This window comes from Sparus aurata, chromosome 1, assembly GCF_900880675.1.
Source record: "Sparus aurata chromosome 1, fSpaAur1.1, whole genome shotgun sequence".
In the NCBI taxonomy this organism is placed as follows: domain Eukaryota; kingdom Metazoa; phylum Chordata; class Actinopteri; order Spariformes; family Sparidae; genus Sparus; species Sparus aurata.
This window is the reverse complement of record NC_044187.1, coordinates 8,607,286-8,624,429: the sequence shown is the minus strand read 5'-3', so window position 1 is coordinate 8,624,429 and position 17,144 is coordinate 8,607,286. Positions and strand designations below refer to the sequence as shown.

Sequence of the window (17,144 nt, the reverse complement as noted above, 5' to 3'; positions counted from 1 at the left end):
ACAACTGGTCGAGGAATTCCTATTTTCTTTGGACCACGTTTGGTTCACCAGTGTGCGTGTCTCAAGACATAATATACAGTAGAAACGTGTCTGTACCTTGACCATGCGGTGGTGCTTGCGAGCCGCCTGGCATCTCATGTTGCTGGTGTTGCAGCAGCCGGTGCAGCGCTTCACCTCGACGCAGGGCGGCCAGATGATGAAGTTGGCGGAGGTGGGATCCACCTGGCTCCTGGGGATCTCATAGATGGCCGTCCGCACCTTACACACCGCTGGCAAGGCCTCCTCCACCACTGCAGGGGAGAAACAACACAGGTTACAGACAGCGAGCAGGAAAGAGCACAGAGCCGGTCTGTTCTATACGCGGGACACCGGCACCATAGAACACTTTCAGACTTTAAATACTATGAAGAGTTAATGTGTGATGATGTTTTTGGTCATAGTGGTCATTTAGAAAAAGTTCTGTTGTTAAGAATAACTCCTATTTGCTTTAAATAATAATAAAAGTAGCTGAACCTCAACCATCTATAACAGCAACGTAACACACCTGATACATTAACATTCACCAGTAATAGGGTATAGATGGCATATTTTGTAAAACAAACACTTTTAGTACTTTTTACATTTACCTGTCAGCACTTTTTTTACTCTTACATAAGTCGGGCTTTAAATGCAGGACTACGTTACAGAATCTGAATATATTTCAATATATTTTACACTGTCTGAATCTGAAAAATAAGACAATTTTCACTCCATAATGACTGTGATTTATATGCCTTTCACCAGTGTGTTTCAGTTTCCAAGACCTTGCTGGTGTGTGTGTGTGTGTGTGTGTGTGTGTGTGTGTGTGTGTGTGTGTGTGTGCGTCTCACCGGTGCTCCTCCTGCGTCTGGTGTGTGTGTGTGCTCTCTTCAGGTCGGGCAGGCTGTGAGAGAAGTCCTTGTGGTAGCTGTGTTTGGTCTCCTCGATCACCTCGTTCTCTGGATGGAGACAAAACAACACGCGCACAGTCAGACGTCACACGCTCGCCCTTAACGACACCGTTCATAATTATTCCCAGATCCCTGTCAAACACGCATACCAAGACGCCGAAACACACACACACACTCTCTTCTTTGAGGGATAAAGTGTGTGTGTGTGTGATGGGTTTTTCTTCTGGGAAGCCTGAATGTTGTTAGTTAATATTATGGCTATTTTCCTCTGTGGACGATTGTTCTTTTGTACACGATGGACTAAAAAAAGGTCAAAACATTCAAACTCCTCCTCTGGGGACCATGAATATCCACGCAAAATGCCTCAATGACTGACCGACTGACCGACTGTGAAAACAGGGGGATGTTTACATGCTGCAGCGAGTTGTTTATTACAGACGTCTTTATCAAGTCTCTCACGATCAGAGCGCAAGCTAAACGAGGTTATTACTAACTGAGTTATGATGTTTATATCCCAGGTTACTGAGTTCTCCGCATGTAAACGCGGCCAGTGAGAAACACAGCCCGTCAGTGCGTATATCAGATACATTTTAAATCGAATTCGTCCAGAGTTCACTGACGGGTCGTCACAACTCTGCGGCGGAGAAGCCGCGGGCCAAACTGACTGAACGTCGACTATAACACGATGCGTTACAGTCGGATGTCGACAAAAGTGTTGGTAGCTTCTCTGAATGACTCAGTGTGGTCTCTGAGCGTGAAGGCAGAAAGATGCAGTGATTGTTTTAACATTGGGGTTAATGGTGCATGTTTTGAAACAGTCTTTCCTAGAGGGCATCAGAGAGTTTCACTTGTTTTGTATACAAGACCAGTGACAGATTGAAAGATTGAAAAAAAGAGAGAGCTCAAACCCCTCCTTTCTCTCGTTTCTCTGCATAGCTGGCCAATCACAGCATGAAGTGGGTGAGAAGTTCAGGTAGTTGTTACGGAAAGTAAAAGAAAATGTTGGAATTATACTTCAGAAAGCACTTCTGCTCAAGCAAACTGTCAACTCTACAGATGATTCTGTCCCACAGATGTTGTGTCACAAACCTCAGCGTTTCACACTCCCCGATCTAAAAGCCTAGATGCGTGTCATACACCCGCCATCTACAAGAGTTTGAGACGTTTCTCATACTTTTCTGATCAAAACGCTCTGAGTGGTTGGTCTCCTCTGTAAGAAGGTTCACTTTAGTGTCTTTAAGAGATGCACCACGCTGCCCGACTCAGTAAGTCAGGGCGGATGGATATTCACCGAGGAGACTGTTCATGTCCTGTGAGTACGAAACCAAAAAGAAGCATGTGACAAACGTATTTTAATCCACACATCCTTTTTTTAAACCTAACCAACTACGTTTGGAGCCTAAACCTGAGCAAACTGTGACCATATCACATTTAAAACATGTTAAAGAGGCTCTCTGTGGTTTCATACAGACACCTAAAGGTGCTTTGTGCGTCTGTTTAAGACCCGGAGGAGCGTGACAAAACATCGGTATGTGGTGACTGAGAATGTGAACAGGTTGGTGATGCTCTCCTCTTCTTTGTGGGACAGTCATTTTATTGAAATCAGTCCTCACTATTACTTGTTCAACTGAAGACTTGTGAAGCCGCCACAGTGAGAATCTGTTGTTGTTGTAGCTGTTATATTTACACATACTTCCTTCTGAATTGTACGTTCAACCTGTGTCAACTTTAACATTTTGTCCCCAAGGAGTTTTAGCTGCACAAAGAAGGCATAAAACATAACAAATGACAAAAAACAAACACATAACACAACAAAAGATAATAAGTTGACTCACTGTGAACATTTAACAGTTTGCTTCAACATGCAGGCAAACCAGAAATGTTTACCTGTAAGCCTTAATGCACATTAACTGGGCCTGAACTGATGAATAAAGGTTGTTTTCACATAAGCAGTCAACAGACTGCAGCTTTACGACTGTGTTCTGACTGTAGGAGGTCTAATAATAAGCAACGTTGTGGGAAATCACCTCCGATCTCATCATCTATTATATTCATGTTCCGACTCGGTTATCGGAGATTAAATGTAAGCAGTGAGTGCATTTATTTCATAGCATCGTAAAACATCTGCGTATGTTTCTAGTGAAGCTTCTCGTCTGTTTTCACGGCTGTTAAATGGCTTTTATTTAACCATAAACAAAAAATACATAAATAAATCTTGAATCGTGGAAAAATCCAAGCTGATGTTTATCTTTAGTTTAGTGAGGATTTAAAACCTAAACAAGGGAGCTCTGCCTCTGTGTGTGTGTGTGTGTGTGTGCTTGCGTGTGTGCGTGCGTGTGTGTGTGTGTGTGTGTTTAACATGAGATGCTGTAAAAGTCAGTCAAGTGTTTCTGAAGTGTTCACAGATCCATCAAACCATTTCAACACTCAGCAGTGCCAAACCACAGGATATCCACAGACACGATCATAGCCAATAAATTAGGAGTTTGTCTGTGCAGTGTGAACCTCTGTGTGTGTGTGTGTGTGTGTGTGTGTGTGCGTGTGTGTGTGCGTGTGCAAGAGGGGGAGAGAAAAATTCCCAGAAATCAACATAAATGATGTCTGGGCAGGACTGTTTTAATTTGATTCTGAATACCAAACCTCACACTTCTTTGTGTGTGTGTGTGTGTGTGTGTGTGTGTGTGTGCGTACCCGTCATGCAGAGCTCCCTGCCATGTGTGTGTGCAAGCAGTCACGCACACACGCCCGCCTGTATACACAATGCACTTCTAAAACACAACAAAGTCCACCTTCAACTCCCTCTCTCTCTCCCTCTCTCCTCCCTCTCTCTCTCTCTCTCTCTCTCTGTGTCTCTGTCTCTCGCCCTCTCTCTCGCCCTGACATGCAGGAATTTGAGCATGAATTATACATGGCAACACAGCAGCCTTCCAGCGGGCCCTGCTCTCCAACCAATAATGGGCAGCATGACAACAGCATAATGAAGTGAGCCACTTGACCCCCACCGAGCCGGGGGAGCCGTCACACTCGACATTTGCATCTCAATGATGCCAGGATTAATGGTGGCACCGCTCGCAGCGGCAGACATTAAAAAATGAATCGACTATTTCTCACAGACGACCAGAAGTTCAGAGCGGAGGGAAAGTTTGTGTGGCGGTGAATCTGGACTCTGACCCGGGGTGAAGATGGAATAAAGCCAGTTTTATGCCACGGTTATTTCCTCCTGTCTCACCTCACTGGTTCACGCAGCTCGGGTTCATTACCTGGATAATGAGAACTGGCATCTGCTGTGTTTACTGAAGGTGAATATTGCTAATGAGCTGTGGCCAAGTTTTTTTGTTTACCTTCTTTTTAAAACACACAAAACACTTTTTTTTCTCTTTACACACATTTCTGCTGAATTTAACCGCTCGGCCAGAAAGATGCCACGTGACGGATGTCAGAGGTCACCATGAAGTTTTTTTTTACGAGGAAAAATGTTTTAACAAGTATTATTATTACACAGATTTCCTCTTATGAGCGCAACTGTTTGACATGGAAACTGATATTTGTCTACATACATTGATAAGGAAAGTTTCTCTGAAGCAGCTTCCTGAAAATTTCTTTCTTGACCTTGAGGAAGTTAAAAGCAGGAGATGGGTTCTGCATATTTATCTAAATATTAAAGTTTGGTAGACAGAGCGACCGTCAAAACTATCAGCACAAACTTCAGTTTTTGGGGGCTCTCGTGGAGCAGAAGTTGAGAAATCCCACGTTTAAATCCTTAGTATGGAGCACCAAAAACACAATGATTCCCATAATGCAGCTGTCTCTTCATTAAGCCCCCTATGCCTGGTCAGTGCTCACATCTTTAAAACTCCACACCCTGTGCTGTTTCTGAGGCTTCCCATTAATAACTTTTAGCCTTCAGGTTGAAGGTAAGATCACCTGGCTCACATCACTGTGACATCAGAACACCTCAGACATCACAAAGACACAAAGTTCAGTCCAGTTACACGTTACAGAACAGTTATTTTTGCATTTTGATTATGGAAAGAGGTGGATGGTACCAAAAGAACCTCTCCCTGCCATCCTGTTTCATCGTTACCTGCCTGTTGAGGCATCGAGCGCACTGATCCGAAAGTAATAGGTGGAACTAGAAACACTGCAGACCCGAAGATCAGCCTGTACCAACCCCGTCTACATTTAAGAGAACTGTCTGTGTGGTTCCAGTGGTACCATAAGTAAAGTTCTTTGGTTGAAACAAGGCTAAAGCTCCTCCACAGGACAGCAGATATTTAACTGTTTTCCTGGCCCACACATTGATTTTTAAGGTGTAAAAATGACGGTATGCCCCTTTAAACATACATTTTCTTTACACGTCTACCTCTGGCTGGTAAGTTAGCTCTGCCTCTGAGTTCACGGCGGGTGTAAAGAGCGAGACGGGCCACCGGTCTCCAGGCAACATCTGGTGAGGTATTCCAGTAATGAGACGAGAGGACAGCATCCTCTCACTGTGCACTGAACCAGATGCAACTAATCTTTCAGGGCACCAACGGAGAGGGAAGCAGCCGCTCCGCCCGGCACACGGAGGCCACCGGTGGGCTGATGTGTGTCAGCAGTTACTCTGTGGTGAAGTTGGACCCGCTCAGGATCTCTCCAGGCTACAGGGACATCAGTGTTTGATCTGTTCTTATTTTGTCAGCGATCAGATTTTAAAAAAAGACAAAACACTGATTCCAGTGATCAGAGACATGCTCAACATCCAATCTGATAACCTGTCAGGCGGATCAATCGACGAGCACGTGCTTTTAATTGCACTTTTGATTCTTGGGCACATTTACTGTCACTTTACTATTCGTTGAAAGTCGTGTTTCTGTCTTTACTTTTACTAGAGTATCATTTTTGAGTACTTTTCACAACACTGCATAATAATCCTTCACCTTGAAAAACAGCTGAGCGGGTACTTGTGCATTATGGTGCTCTTATCACAAACACATGAACATGAGTTTTCTGCTGAATAACCTCATGTTGCTTTAAGGCTTGCTAATCCATCTTGTAGTTATGAGTGAGAGATGTGTATTATAATGAAGCGCTTTACCTACGGAGTCTATCTCTAGCAGCCGCTGGAGGTCGCTGATGCTGCGGATCTCGCTGCGGGAGAGGCGCTCCAACAGCTCCCGGGGGAGAGGGGACTCCTGTGGGAACAAAGTCAGTCCGTGAGCCGCTTTACTGGGGATGGAGACACAAAGCTGAGCCCGCTGGCGCGTAAAGGGCGCAAAAGCGTGCAAGCATGACTAACCTGCAAAACTCACTGGCGGATAACTTGCTGCATTTCTTTTTTTTTGCCAATTTACGCCAAAAGACAGCGTCAACATGCGTGCGTAATTACGCACAATGAATTTAACCTGCTGCGTGCGCTGCGGTTACTTTCAAGCATTTCTGTATGAGTTGCAACACGTGAAACAAAATCTCAACCACATCATACTTCCGCGCGGCTCACCTCAGCAGCGGTGCGTAACAGGCAGAGGCAGCCGGCGAGGAGGTGGTACACCGCAGCTCTCATCTCCTCTCAGATCCGCTGCGTAGGCACCAGGACGAGGCGAGGGTCCACTGCAGGAGCCGGGCGGTCGCTCCCTGGTGTCGGGAGCCCACAAACATCCCCTCGGGAGAACTGGCAACAACCACGATACTCAGTGAAAGAGCGAGCCAGGAGCGTCGAGAAAACTTCAGATGATGTTTAAAACTCCTGAATGAAAATGCGTGGAGACAGTGGACAGGCAAGCTTGTTCCGCTCCTGCAGTCAGTGGAAGTCACTGTAGGTGAGAGGAGGGCTGACTTCTAAAACAGAAAAGTGATCGCAAAGCATGTTTAAGTTTCTTTTTAACGCAGCGAAAGGATCTAACTGAGGGCAGGTTGGTGTTCAGCGGCTCCTGGTTTTGGCCTCGGATGAACAGGTGTCCCGTGGAAATGTGAAGACTTTTCTTTTACGTTCCACCATCGTGTCCTCAGTGTAATCCCGTCAAAATCACACATCTGTGCGTCCTGCAGCAGCTGGGCATCTTGGCACTTCGCATGTGCACGAAATCTTTTCAAACTAGTTGAGTTGAAAGTTCCTGGGAGAAGCAGCCGTGTCGTGAACACGAGGGAGGGAAAAGGCAAGTGGCATCAATAAAAAAAAAGAAAAGAAAGAAAAAAACCCCTCTCCACTCTGCAGCCCGGAGCAGTCTGGTATCAGTTCCCAGCCGTCCTGTGATCTCCGGGGTGAATGGAGTCGGGATGCTTTCAGTCACAGGATATAGCCGCGCGCGTCCCCGTGGCACTGAACTGGAGCGCGCTTTGCATAATTGACTAGAGGACATGGCAGGAGCGTTAACTCCCAACTACAGTGTCACAGCTGGGACATTTGATCCCATCTGTTTTACAGCTTCACACATATTTTTCCCCGATATATCCAACAAGTGTGTGTTCAGTTTGTTTCTTTTATGTTTTATGATCCAGTTACATCCGGACTTCATCTTTGCTTTCCATGATAAATGAAGCTGCTCTGAATGTTGGACAGTTATTGGTGATAAACTGTAATCTTGTACATCACAAAGACCAAACTTCCCTGTGAGAACAAACTGTCTCCACGTCTTTAACCTTTACCTAAAACCACTTGTTAATCAGTTGCTCTGGAGGACAGTGGTCCCGTGCCCATCTCAAATTATCCTCCTGCCTGACTCCCTCTGTGAGAGAGTCAGTGACTGTGTTAGTGTTTAATTGCTGTGTAATAAAGCTGATTAATGAGTGTCCAGATCATCCCCTTTACGGGAGGAGGAGAACCTCTTGGCCTGATGGTGGAGCTACAAGGTCAGGGGGTCAGCCGCACTCGAGCTGGAGGAGATTCCCACGAGTTGTGCTGACAGGAATATCAGGTAAAAATTAAGGTTGAATATAAAATACTGGGGAGTCTGCAGCGGCTCCACCTTCATGCTTTCACTCTCGTCATCTGACCTGTCCTCCAAAAACCTGTAACCGGATTGATCCTGTTTGCTTTGTCTTCTGCTTTTCTTCCTTGCACCACGGTTCCCACACCTCCTTAAACATCAAATTCAAGGACTTTTCAAGGAGTTTCCAGGCCAAGTTCCGTAAAATTCCACATGGCACAGTTTGAGACACGGATCAATGATCATCAATTTAAAGTGTAGTCCGTTAAATCATTGAATAATAGTTACGTTTAATGATTAAATTAGAGTACAAATGTGTTAACAGGTCTGATCACTTGCATCCAGTGCACTCAGTGGCTGAACTGCATTGTGGGTAATGTAGGCACTGCACTCCTATGACACGGCTGGACAGTTTAAAAACTAATGATCGAAACTGATACAGCAGAACCAGAGATATCGCGTTTTAAATTCCACATATTCTTCTTCTTCCTGGCGCCTACTTTACCCACAATGCAACTACCACTGAGCGACATCACTGGATGCAATTTATCAGATTACATGCAGCTACTTCTGGTGTTGTTTGGACGGTAATAACTGGACATATTATTAATTATGTGTGATGAATAATCAGTGAGCGTGAACACTACAGCAACACTAACCTGGTCCTGTAACATCCATCCGACTGAGAGACCAGGACGTGAAAAGCACTTTGCATTTACCCGTTTCTTTGGGTTAGAGAAGGACATTGTTGAGGGAATGTTAAAGACTTTCCAGAGCTAAAGCTTCGTAAAGCAGCACTGGAATCTGGAAATCCAGCCTCGAGCACTCAAACATGCACGTACACATTTACTCTCCCCTTTGTGTCTCTCTCACTTTCCCATGCACATACGGACACGTGCTCAGCAATTTACCCAATGTCCTTCATCCCAGCACACACACAAGCCGTTTAAAAATACAACATTTAATCCGACTCAGTCTTACAGGTTCCTGTGAAGACAAAGGAGAGAGACCAGGAGAGGAGAAGAAAGTCAGAAAAGAGGATGGAGGATGGAAAACTGGAAGAGGTTGAGGGAAAGAATGGGGAAGATAAAAAGCTTGTTGATACCAAGATGAATCCTACTTGGATCAAAGAAGACCGACAGATGGGTGTGTGTGTGTGTGTGTGTGTGTGTGTGTGTGTGTCAGTAGAAAATCCAAGCTGTGTTGGGACAAACACTCCACCAATTAAAGCCCATTTAGCCTGACTGCGGCTAATTCCATCACAACAGAAGTCCACCTCTGTCTCTCTCCCTCCATCTCCCCTTGAATGGCTTCAGTGCACCCGACACACACACACACACACCCATACACCGACGCACACACACAGACAAAGGACCGGAATGATGGAGAGGAAATGGGTCAGAACCGATTCGGATCTTGAATGGCGACACGCCCGTGCCGTGACGCCGTCACTTCCTCCTGGCAGCAGCTTTGATGCGTCCCACTTGTTCTGTTCTGTCTTCTCCTTTATTCTGTCTCTTCCGCTGCCCGTTGTCTCTCTCTGGGACGGTCGAGCTGCCTGCGTCCTCCCTGCTGTTGCAGACAGAGAGGAGCACAAACTTTAAGTCCAACTTTAGAACATGTAGTGTGGTAACAGTCGCTTGTATAATCATAGTTTGGCTTTAAGGGCCTGGTCGAGTAAATGATCTGCAAGTTTTTTGCTGAGTCCAAGTGACTCTGGTTAACTCATTCCCTGCTAACATGATGTTTTCACCCCCTACTGATGCCTCATACCTCTCCTGTCCCACGGTAAGTCACCCCGTCATTCAGGGTTGCGCTGCGGGCAGACTCCGGTCAGCTAACAAGACCACTTAAACCCCTTTTCCACCGGTCAAAAATCCCACTTAACCCTGCCAAGATTGGGCTTTTGTGTGCAGTGGGAACGTGTAAACTCTGCATTTACACCCGGGTGAATTGAGTCTGCAGTAGACACAGGTTTTTATCACCGCGACTCAGCTTTTATCTAAACGTAAGACCCGAGTGAACACGCTAATTTATACATATTCCCCACCTTGCAAAGTGATGACGGGTTATCAAAATCATCCTGTAGTAAAATCAGGGGCGGTTCTAGGGGGGGGGGGCCAACAGGGGCCAGTGCCCCCGTAACTCCGAGTCTGGACCCCCCTGTGGCCCCCCGACAGGGAGTCTGCATCAATAATACAATGACAGATTTCTTGTGATGATTTTGTTTTGAGGGGAAAGGCAGAAATAAAGTGTCTCAGCAGTTTACTACCCAATCAAAATTGCTGAAATTGTAAACACTGTTTTGTCTGAGTGAGGGATTTATCTTTTTTCCCGGGTTGTATGTGCCCCCTAACCAAAAAGGCGGGCCCCACCTGGCCCCCCTATTAAAACTGGTCTAGAACCGCCACTGAGTAAAATGTACAACTTGGATCAACGTGGCATCGTCACTCGCCTCCATGCTGCCGACTGCTTGCTCGTGTTCACTTTAACCGGTGTTGTTGCCTTTTTCCGGCATAGTCGTGACGTGAAACAACAACGTGAAGCTGCAGATAAAAAACACATACCGGCAGCCTCGCCTGCAGGAAGTGGGAATGGGGTCGATACACAATTTTTAGCTGGTTGACCCATGTTTAAAAAAAACAGTGTAAACCACCTAATTTTGTTGGAAAAGCGGCATTAGTTCCCCAACTACCTGAGCTACTTGCTACTGGCAGCTAGTCGCTACAGCAAAGAGTCTACTTTATGTTATAAATGTGTCTTCTATCAGATACTGTCTATCATTGCCCAAAAACCTTTGGTGTTTATAACATTGGAAATTTGTACCTTATTTTGTTTACTTGCACAAAATTTAAAGCTGTATAAACCTCCTGCAGGGAAACTTGTTTTAAAGACCTCTACTTACATTTAAAAACACAATAAGACCGTCGAACAACAAGAGCAGAGCGCTGAATTAACTCTTTTACGATCTCCTCCGTCTTCTTTTCCCCCCACATAACTTTCCAATTGAGCAGGCATGTTAGAGAGTTTATTTATAACAAACCAGAGAAAACCTCATATCACTTATTTTCTTTTTATAACTTTTCCAGTTCTTTTCCTACGAGCAGACTGACGCAAATAGCGTACACCATATTTGGGTTTTTTTTTGTGTGACCTTGCTCAGGAGCACTCCAGCACTGTTTGGTGCACACAATACAAACTGCCCTCCCACCCAGACTGCCGTCCTGTGGGAAAGGACAATACCGCCAATGAGAAAAAGATTAAGATGAAAATATAAGATTTGGGGAGGAGGGTGTTGGAGGCATGAGCAGCAACAAAAAAAAAAAAAAGAAGAAGAGAGAGCCAGTAAAAGTTAATCCAGCAGGGGATAAAACGTTTTACGAGCAGGGTGGGGGCGAAGGGCTATCCCCAAATTTATTCACAAAACCGAGCACATGGTGGAAAAAAAAAAAACCTTTATACACATTTTTCCACTCCGTCTCTCTTCACTCCATTCGACATCAATTATTTAAGCCCTTTCCAAAAAAAAAAAAAAAAAAAAGTCAGAATGGATTTCACTGTTAAACCCAGAGTAAGTCCACGATTGGACGCCTGCCAGAGCCTATTGTGCGACGCATGAATGTTTGGTCATCGGCCAACTGGAGACTTATCCAGGATTACCATCTCAAATATGCCGGCATTTACCTACATGTAATACTACCCCACCACCACCACCACCACCCCCACCAACTACCCCACCCGTCTGTTCATCACAGGCCACAAGGCTCTGAGAGAATGCTTTATTTAGGTCTGTTTGGGAAAGTGAAAACACAGGGCCCTTGTACTGTGTGAACTCATAGTCATGAAGACAGAGAGCGAGCTTAACTGGAGGGGGGGGGGCATACAGTAAGTGCTGGACCTCCCACCACTCTGAATCAGATTTAGTCCACATTAAAGACTGAACTGGAACGCACTCAAAGAGCTCACACCCCCCCACAAAATGCTTAATATAAGTAATAATATCACACCTCCAAGTAAAAGTCTTGGATTTAAACCCTTACTTACTTGATTACTAAGTAAATTACAGCAAGAGGTACTTAGGAAAGTAATTTTCAAGTATGAAAAGTAGAATTATGCTCCTCATTATGCTGAGAAATCGTCCCTGTTTGGGGCCCTGACACACCAGACCAACAGCCGTTAGTGAGCACATGTGGCCCTAGTTTTTGTGGTGTGTCCTGCAGAGTTAACACGAGTCTAACCCTTGTTGACGGAGTGTTATTTCCTCTCACGCAGGTGCAGAAGATACAAGCCAGTGCTTCTTCTGCTGCGGTCTCTGCAGGTTCAAGTGCGGCTTTTAAGGCCGAGACACAGGCAGCGGGAGGCGGCGCAGTTATTTTCTTTTTCTTTTAATAAACTAGGGCTGTGACATTCTTCTGGTGCATAGGTTGAAATAATCTTAACTAGTTTAATGTACACCAATGTATAAATATTCTATAAGATCATCGTTTGTTTGTAGCGTTGCTGTCCTGCGAGAACCGCGCATCTCTAAAAAGTCAACTTGTGTTACTCGTTTTCAACTAATCCAAAACTTTTCACATAGTTTATTTAGCCTAAGAAGTAGGAGAATTCTCTCAACCCATAAAGGAACCTCATCCATCAGTTTATCAGAAACATTCATGGTTTTCACTGGGCAAGAATGTAATTTGAAAAGCAACCAGTAACTAAAGCTGTCACGCAAATGTAGCACAGTAAAAAGTACAAATTAACATCTGGGATTCAGTGGAGAAGAAATGTATAAAGTTGCATACATTTTCTTTGTCATACTTGTATATCACAATACAGGAACACAAATAATACAACAATTTCCATTTAGATAAACCCTCAATACGTCAAGTAAACAGAGGAATGTTTGGAACAGACCTCTGCTTTCTTATCTGAGCGTTGAGACAAAAACATCACAGCACAGATTCTGCCAGAGTACTTCCTGTCCTGCTGTTATTATCTGTAATCCGCCTCTATGAGTTCAGATGGTGAAGACAAAGAGCTGCTTTACTTCCTTGTCTGCTGAATCATCAGACATGTGGAAGCAGCTCAACAAGGCAACAAGGCAATGACCCTCGCACAACAAATTTAACACTCCATTAAAGAGTCCCTGAAGTCCAAATTGATGTCATATGTCTTACTCTGTAACTCAGCTGTAAGCCGGTATCCTGTCCAACTATGGCTTTGAAGTTGTTTTGCAGGTAATATTTAAGGTATTTTCGAACGTGTAACTGGCTGCTCTTCCTTAATTCTGTACAGATAGCAGTTACTTTAGCTAAAAAAGGAAAGCTCAGTACTGCTAACCCTCAGCCTCCAGATGAACACCTCTGGACTGGCTGGACGCAGCCTCTGAGAGGGATGGAGGCCAGGAAAACAGTGCTCAGGAGATCCCGATGGACAGACACGGGTCGCGTTGTTGCTAAAGTAACCAGTATTTAACTTGTAGCCGTGCAGCTCGCAGTCCTATTTGCTGACCCCGGAGCCAACCTGACAGGAAAACCACGTTGGTAGTGTATTTCTCTGTCAAACTGGCCTCCTTCTTATCAGAGGGCTGTCTTGTTCCATCTCCTTCCAGCTGTGTTCACTGAAAACTGCCAGTCTGGGTGATGAAGCACGCACTCGCCCATCCATTGTTACCAAATCCAATCTTCCCTAGAGCTTCCCAGGAGCAAACAGATCAGACTGTGCTCTGATCACCTCCCAGGTGTGACGCTGTGTGATCGTTGTGCAGAATATTCCTTTAAAAACAGCCTTCATCCTCAGCTAATGCATCTTTGTTTTATTCACATTTTCAATGATGTCTGCAACTTTGAAAATTGACAATACATTTCCAGACACAGCTTAGTTTTTTTTCCCCCTGATGGGCTCAATGCCGGATCACGTTCGTCACCGAGATCTGTGACAATACGGACTCTACAACACAATCATTTATGTCATGACAAGTGCGATGTAGCGCCTTTACCTCATTTTCAAACGAGGAACACAAAGATCTGCGTGTGATAAATCAAAACATTTATAAAATGTGTTTGGATTTGAATTGTCTTCTCGTACGTCCCGGGGCCTGACCCACTTCCAGCCAGCTGCAGCAGAAGGTTAACACCTCTTCCCTTTTCCTCTTCCTCCAATTCTATCACCTCTCCCTCCGATGTCTGCCAATTGATTTATGCGATAAGGTGATGATCAACATGACTGTGATCGACACAGCTGGGACGGAGTGAGTGAATGCATTTAAAAAAACAAGAAAACATAAACCCGTCTTATTAGGATTCGCACAAAGTTTTCCCAGCTGACAGCTGTTAGGGAATTAATGACTGCAGAGTGTGAAAACAGGCACCGCCGGGTCATTTGGCCGGTGGAACATTTGATTCAAACGTTCGTCCTTCACCAATTGTTCATCGTTTCAGTTGGGAGAGTTTAATCTCCTCTGCGGAAATAATTAGGAGCCAGTGAGGGAGTTAATTGTGTTTTCCATTGATGAATCATCAGGAAGTGTTGGTGAACCCTGCTGACCACACACACACACACACACACACACACACACACACACTAACTGTAACCACATGCATAGCTAACATTTCAGCAGACAAACACAAGTATGTTAACATGAACCCCCAGTGTGCAATACAACACATACACACTCCCAGAGACCACGAATGCACATGTATGCTTGCTCACACACACACACACACACACACACACACACACACACACACACACACACACACAGATAACCACGGTGGGTAAACCTCTCTCTCTCTCTCTCTCTTCATATCACTCTCATTTCCAGCCTCTCTCACCCTCTCTGCCGTTTCAAAAGATTAGGAGGCCAATTAGTAAAGCTCTCACGGCAGTTATTACCACGCTGGGAACTGGAGGGAGAAGAAATCCCCCTCTCTGCTCTTCCAAAAGAAGGATTTCTCCCTCATTGTCGCCGCGTTGAGAGCGAAGGATGTGGGGTGTATTTGGAGGGCTGCTGATGTGGTAATTTTGGCTCGGAAACAATGCAACGCTGTCTAAAGAGGGGTAATGGAGGGAAGTAGTGGAGGTAGTGTTTACCCTGTGTGTGCTCACATGCGATACACACACACACACACACACACAGTGAGGTGACATCATGGCATCACTCTGAAAGCCACGCTGGATGAAGGAGGAAGCATCGTATTAACTCCAAATCAGGACGATGACACAGACGCTTTGTGTGATTGTAATGAGCACCAGGAGAGCCTGAGTGGAACAGGGAGGGAGGCCGCTTCCTGAATTAGTGTGTTCAAGGCACCACCGCTACTATTTATATGCTTATATATACGTTCAGTTCACGCTGAGTTTTTGACTTTTCACTTTGGTTACAGATTTCCTGCATTTCCCATGATGCCTTTCAACAGAGCAGACATGTTTTTCTTTTGTATTCACAAGTTGGTTTTACATTTAAAGGGTATAATATGTAACATTATTGCCTTAAAATCTCTAATTAAAACCAGATTTTTGAAACATCCTAATTTTGTTCAAGGTCACTCGTTGTTCTGACTGCAGGAGGAGAGTCATGACATAACATTTCCGCCTCAGTCACGTAGAGTGATTTTCATCTGCCACGGTGGTTGCTTAAAAATGAAGACAACAACTCCCACACTACTTAAGTATTTGGTTTTGTTCTATTGAAACCTCCAGTGGCCGCTTTATTACATACTGTGTATTTACATCAAGAGCAATATACAGGGTTCGTACACATTTTTCAACGTAAAATTCAAGCACTTTTCAAGCACTTTGAAGAGTCATTTTTAAGATTTTCCAGCACCTTACTGCTGGGGTAAAATACGTATCTAAAGGAATACATATACTTGTGATTTTTTTCTTCACTTTTTATCACAATTATGTACATTGTATTATGCTGTAAACATCTAAAATTATATTCTATAATAGCAAAAACTTCAGAAATTGATTATCCAGTCTGATCCCAATTTTGTAAAAGACAGAGTTATAATGTCAAGCACTTTCAAGCACTTAAACTAAAATCCAAGCACTTTTCAGACCTTGAAAACACAACATTGAAATTCAAGCACTTTCAAGGATTTCAAGCACCCGTACGAACCCTGAATATGAGGTACTGTAATGCTGACAGAAGGGGATTTACTCTACTGAGACATCTGTAGTGGTTAAATTGCATCTTGAGCCAGATTTGGTTTAAAATACACTCCAAATGTATTTTTAATGGAATATGTTGCTGTAGCACCACCAACGGACACAACGACATCACATTCAACAATGACTGGGGTTATGAGTGAAAATAAGTGCTTTAAAAATGGCCACATGGTAGTACTACTGATTTATCTGTACCAAAAGCACAAGTTTCCTCCTGTGTTAAATAATGTAAACAGGAGGTCCATTTACTTACAGTACCTACTTCTCCATCTGACTGGTGAGTGCAGGTGTACGAGGTCCTTTTGCTGAAGAAGATTATTGGATATGGTCAAACGTTTCATCAACAGCTCGATGTGAGAAGAATATTCATTACAAATCCATTTCATCAAGATGAAGAATGAATCTATGTGCTCATGAACAAGCTGATATATTTAAGTGAAATCAGTTATGTAGTGTCAATGTTTTTTTGTTTTGTTTGTTTTACTGGGTCAGAAATTCACTTACCCAAAGTCATTTTTAAATGCCCCTGCACAAACTCTTTTATTTATTAGCAGAATAAAGTAAGGTGTCATGTTTAATCGTATATTGTTTATCTTCTTGTGTTGCTTAATCTCAGACCTGTGTCAAATTGTGCAACACATAGTCTGGAGTATCGGTCACATCCATTAACGTCACTCAACTAAACTCTCGTTTCCAGAATAATAGAAGTGTTTTCTTGCCCTTCAGCTCATAAACATCCTCACCTGCAGTTATATCCTCATGTGTGCCTGATCCGTGTTGCAAGTGTGCGACTGTCAACAGAGAGGAGAGGGATGCAAGACTCTCTCACTCCCCTCCATCATCAGCTCTGGTAAAAACAATGTCTTTTATTCTGTTTTAACACTTCCCTGATTGGTCAAGTGAGTTAATAACAGTAATTACATGCTGTGTAACTGGACTCTTACTCTGACAGGCAGACACATGTCTCATTTGATTCAGTTAGCAGGGAAAGAGACACAAAGCAAGAGAAAAATGTTCCTGTCAGCAGTGAGAGCCAGTTTGTTGCACAGGTATGTGTAGGCACAGTTAACAAAATGTCTTTGATCCAAAGCTTTCAATCCGGTATAAAGTTCACAAGTCTTTTCAAAATCAGATGCCAAAGTTTTCACTGGAA

At 44.1% G+C, this 17,144-nt stretch overlaps 1 protein-coding gene across 17 annotated transcripts in view; it reads right to left on the bottom strand.

Annotated features, from left to right (window-relative positions):
* The window catches only part of LOC115586975 (platelet-derived growth factor subunit A-like), a 135,154-nt gene that overhangs the window by 26,763 nt on the left and 91,247 nt on the right, over positions 1 to 17,144 (bottom strand). For 16 of the 17 annotated variants that reach the window (XR_003984939.1, XR_003984940.1, XR_003984942.1 and 13 more), the window contains 5 exons: positions 8,494 to 9,406; positions 6,409 to 7,985; positions 6,007 to 6,103; positions 870 to 977; positions 97 to 290 (listed from right to left, as the gene is read on the bottom strand). Coding sequence is in view for 14 of the 17 variants with exons in the window: in XM_030426531.1 (XP_030282391.1) it covers positions 97 to 290; positions 870 to 977; positions 6,007 to 6,103; positions 6,409 to 6,471 (462 nt within the window). In the remaining 3 variants the exon portion in view is untranslated. The remainder of the gene's footprint in view (positions 1 to 96; positions 291 to 869; positions 978 to 6,006; positions 6,104 to 6,408; positions 7,986 to 8,493; positions 9,407 to 17,144) is intronic. The other variant, XM_030426547.1, reaches the window with a different exon arrangement.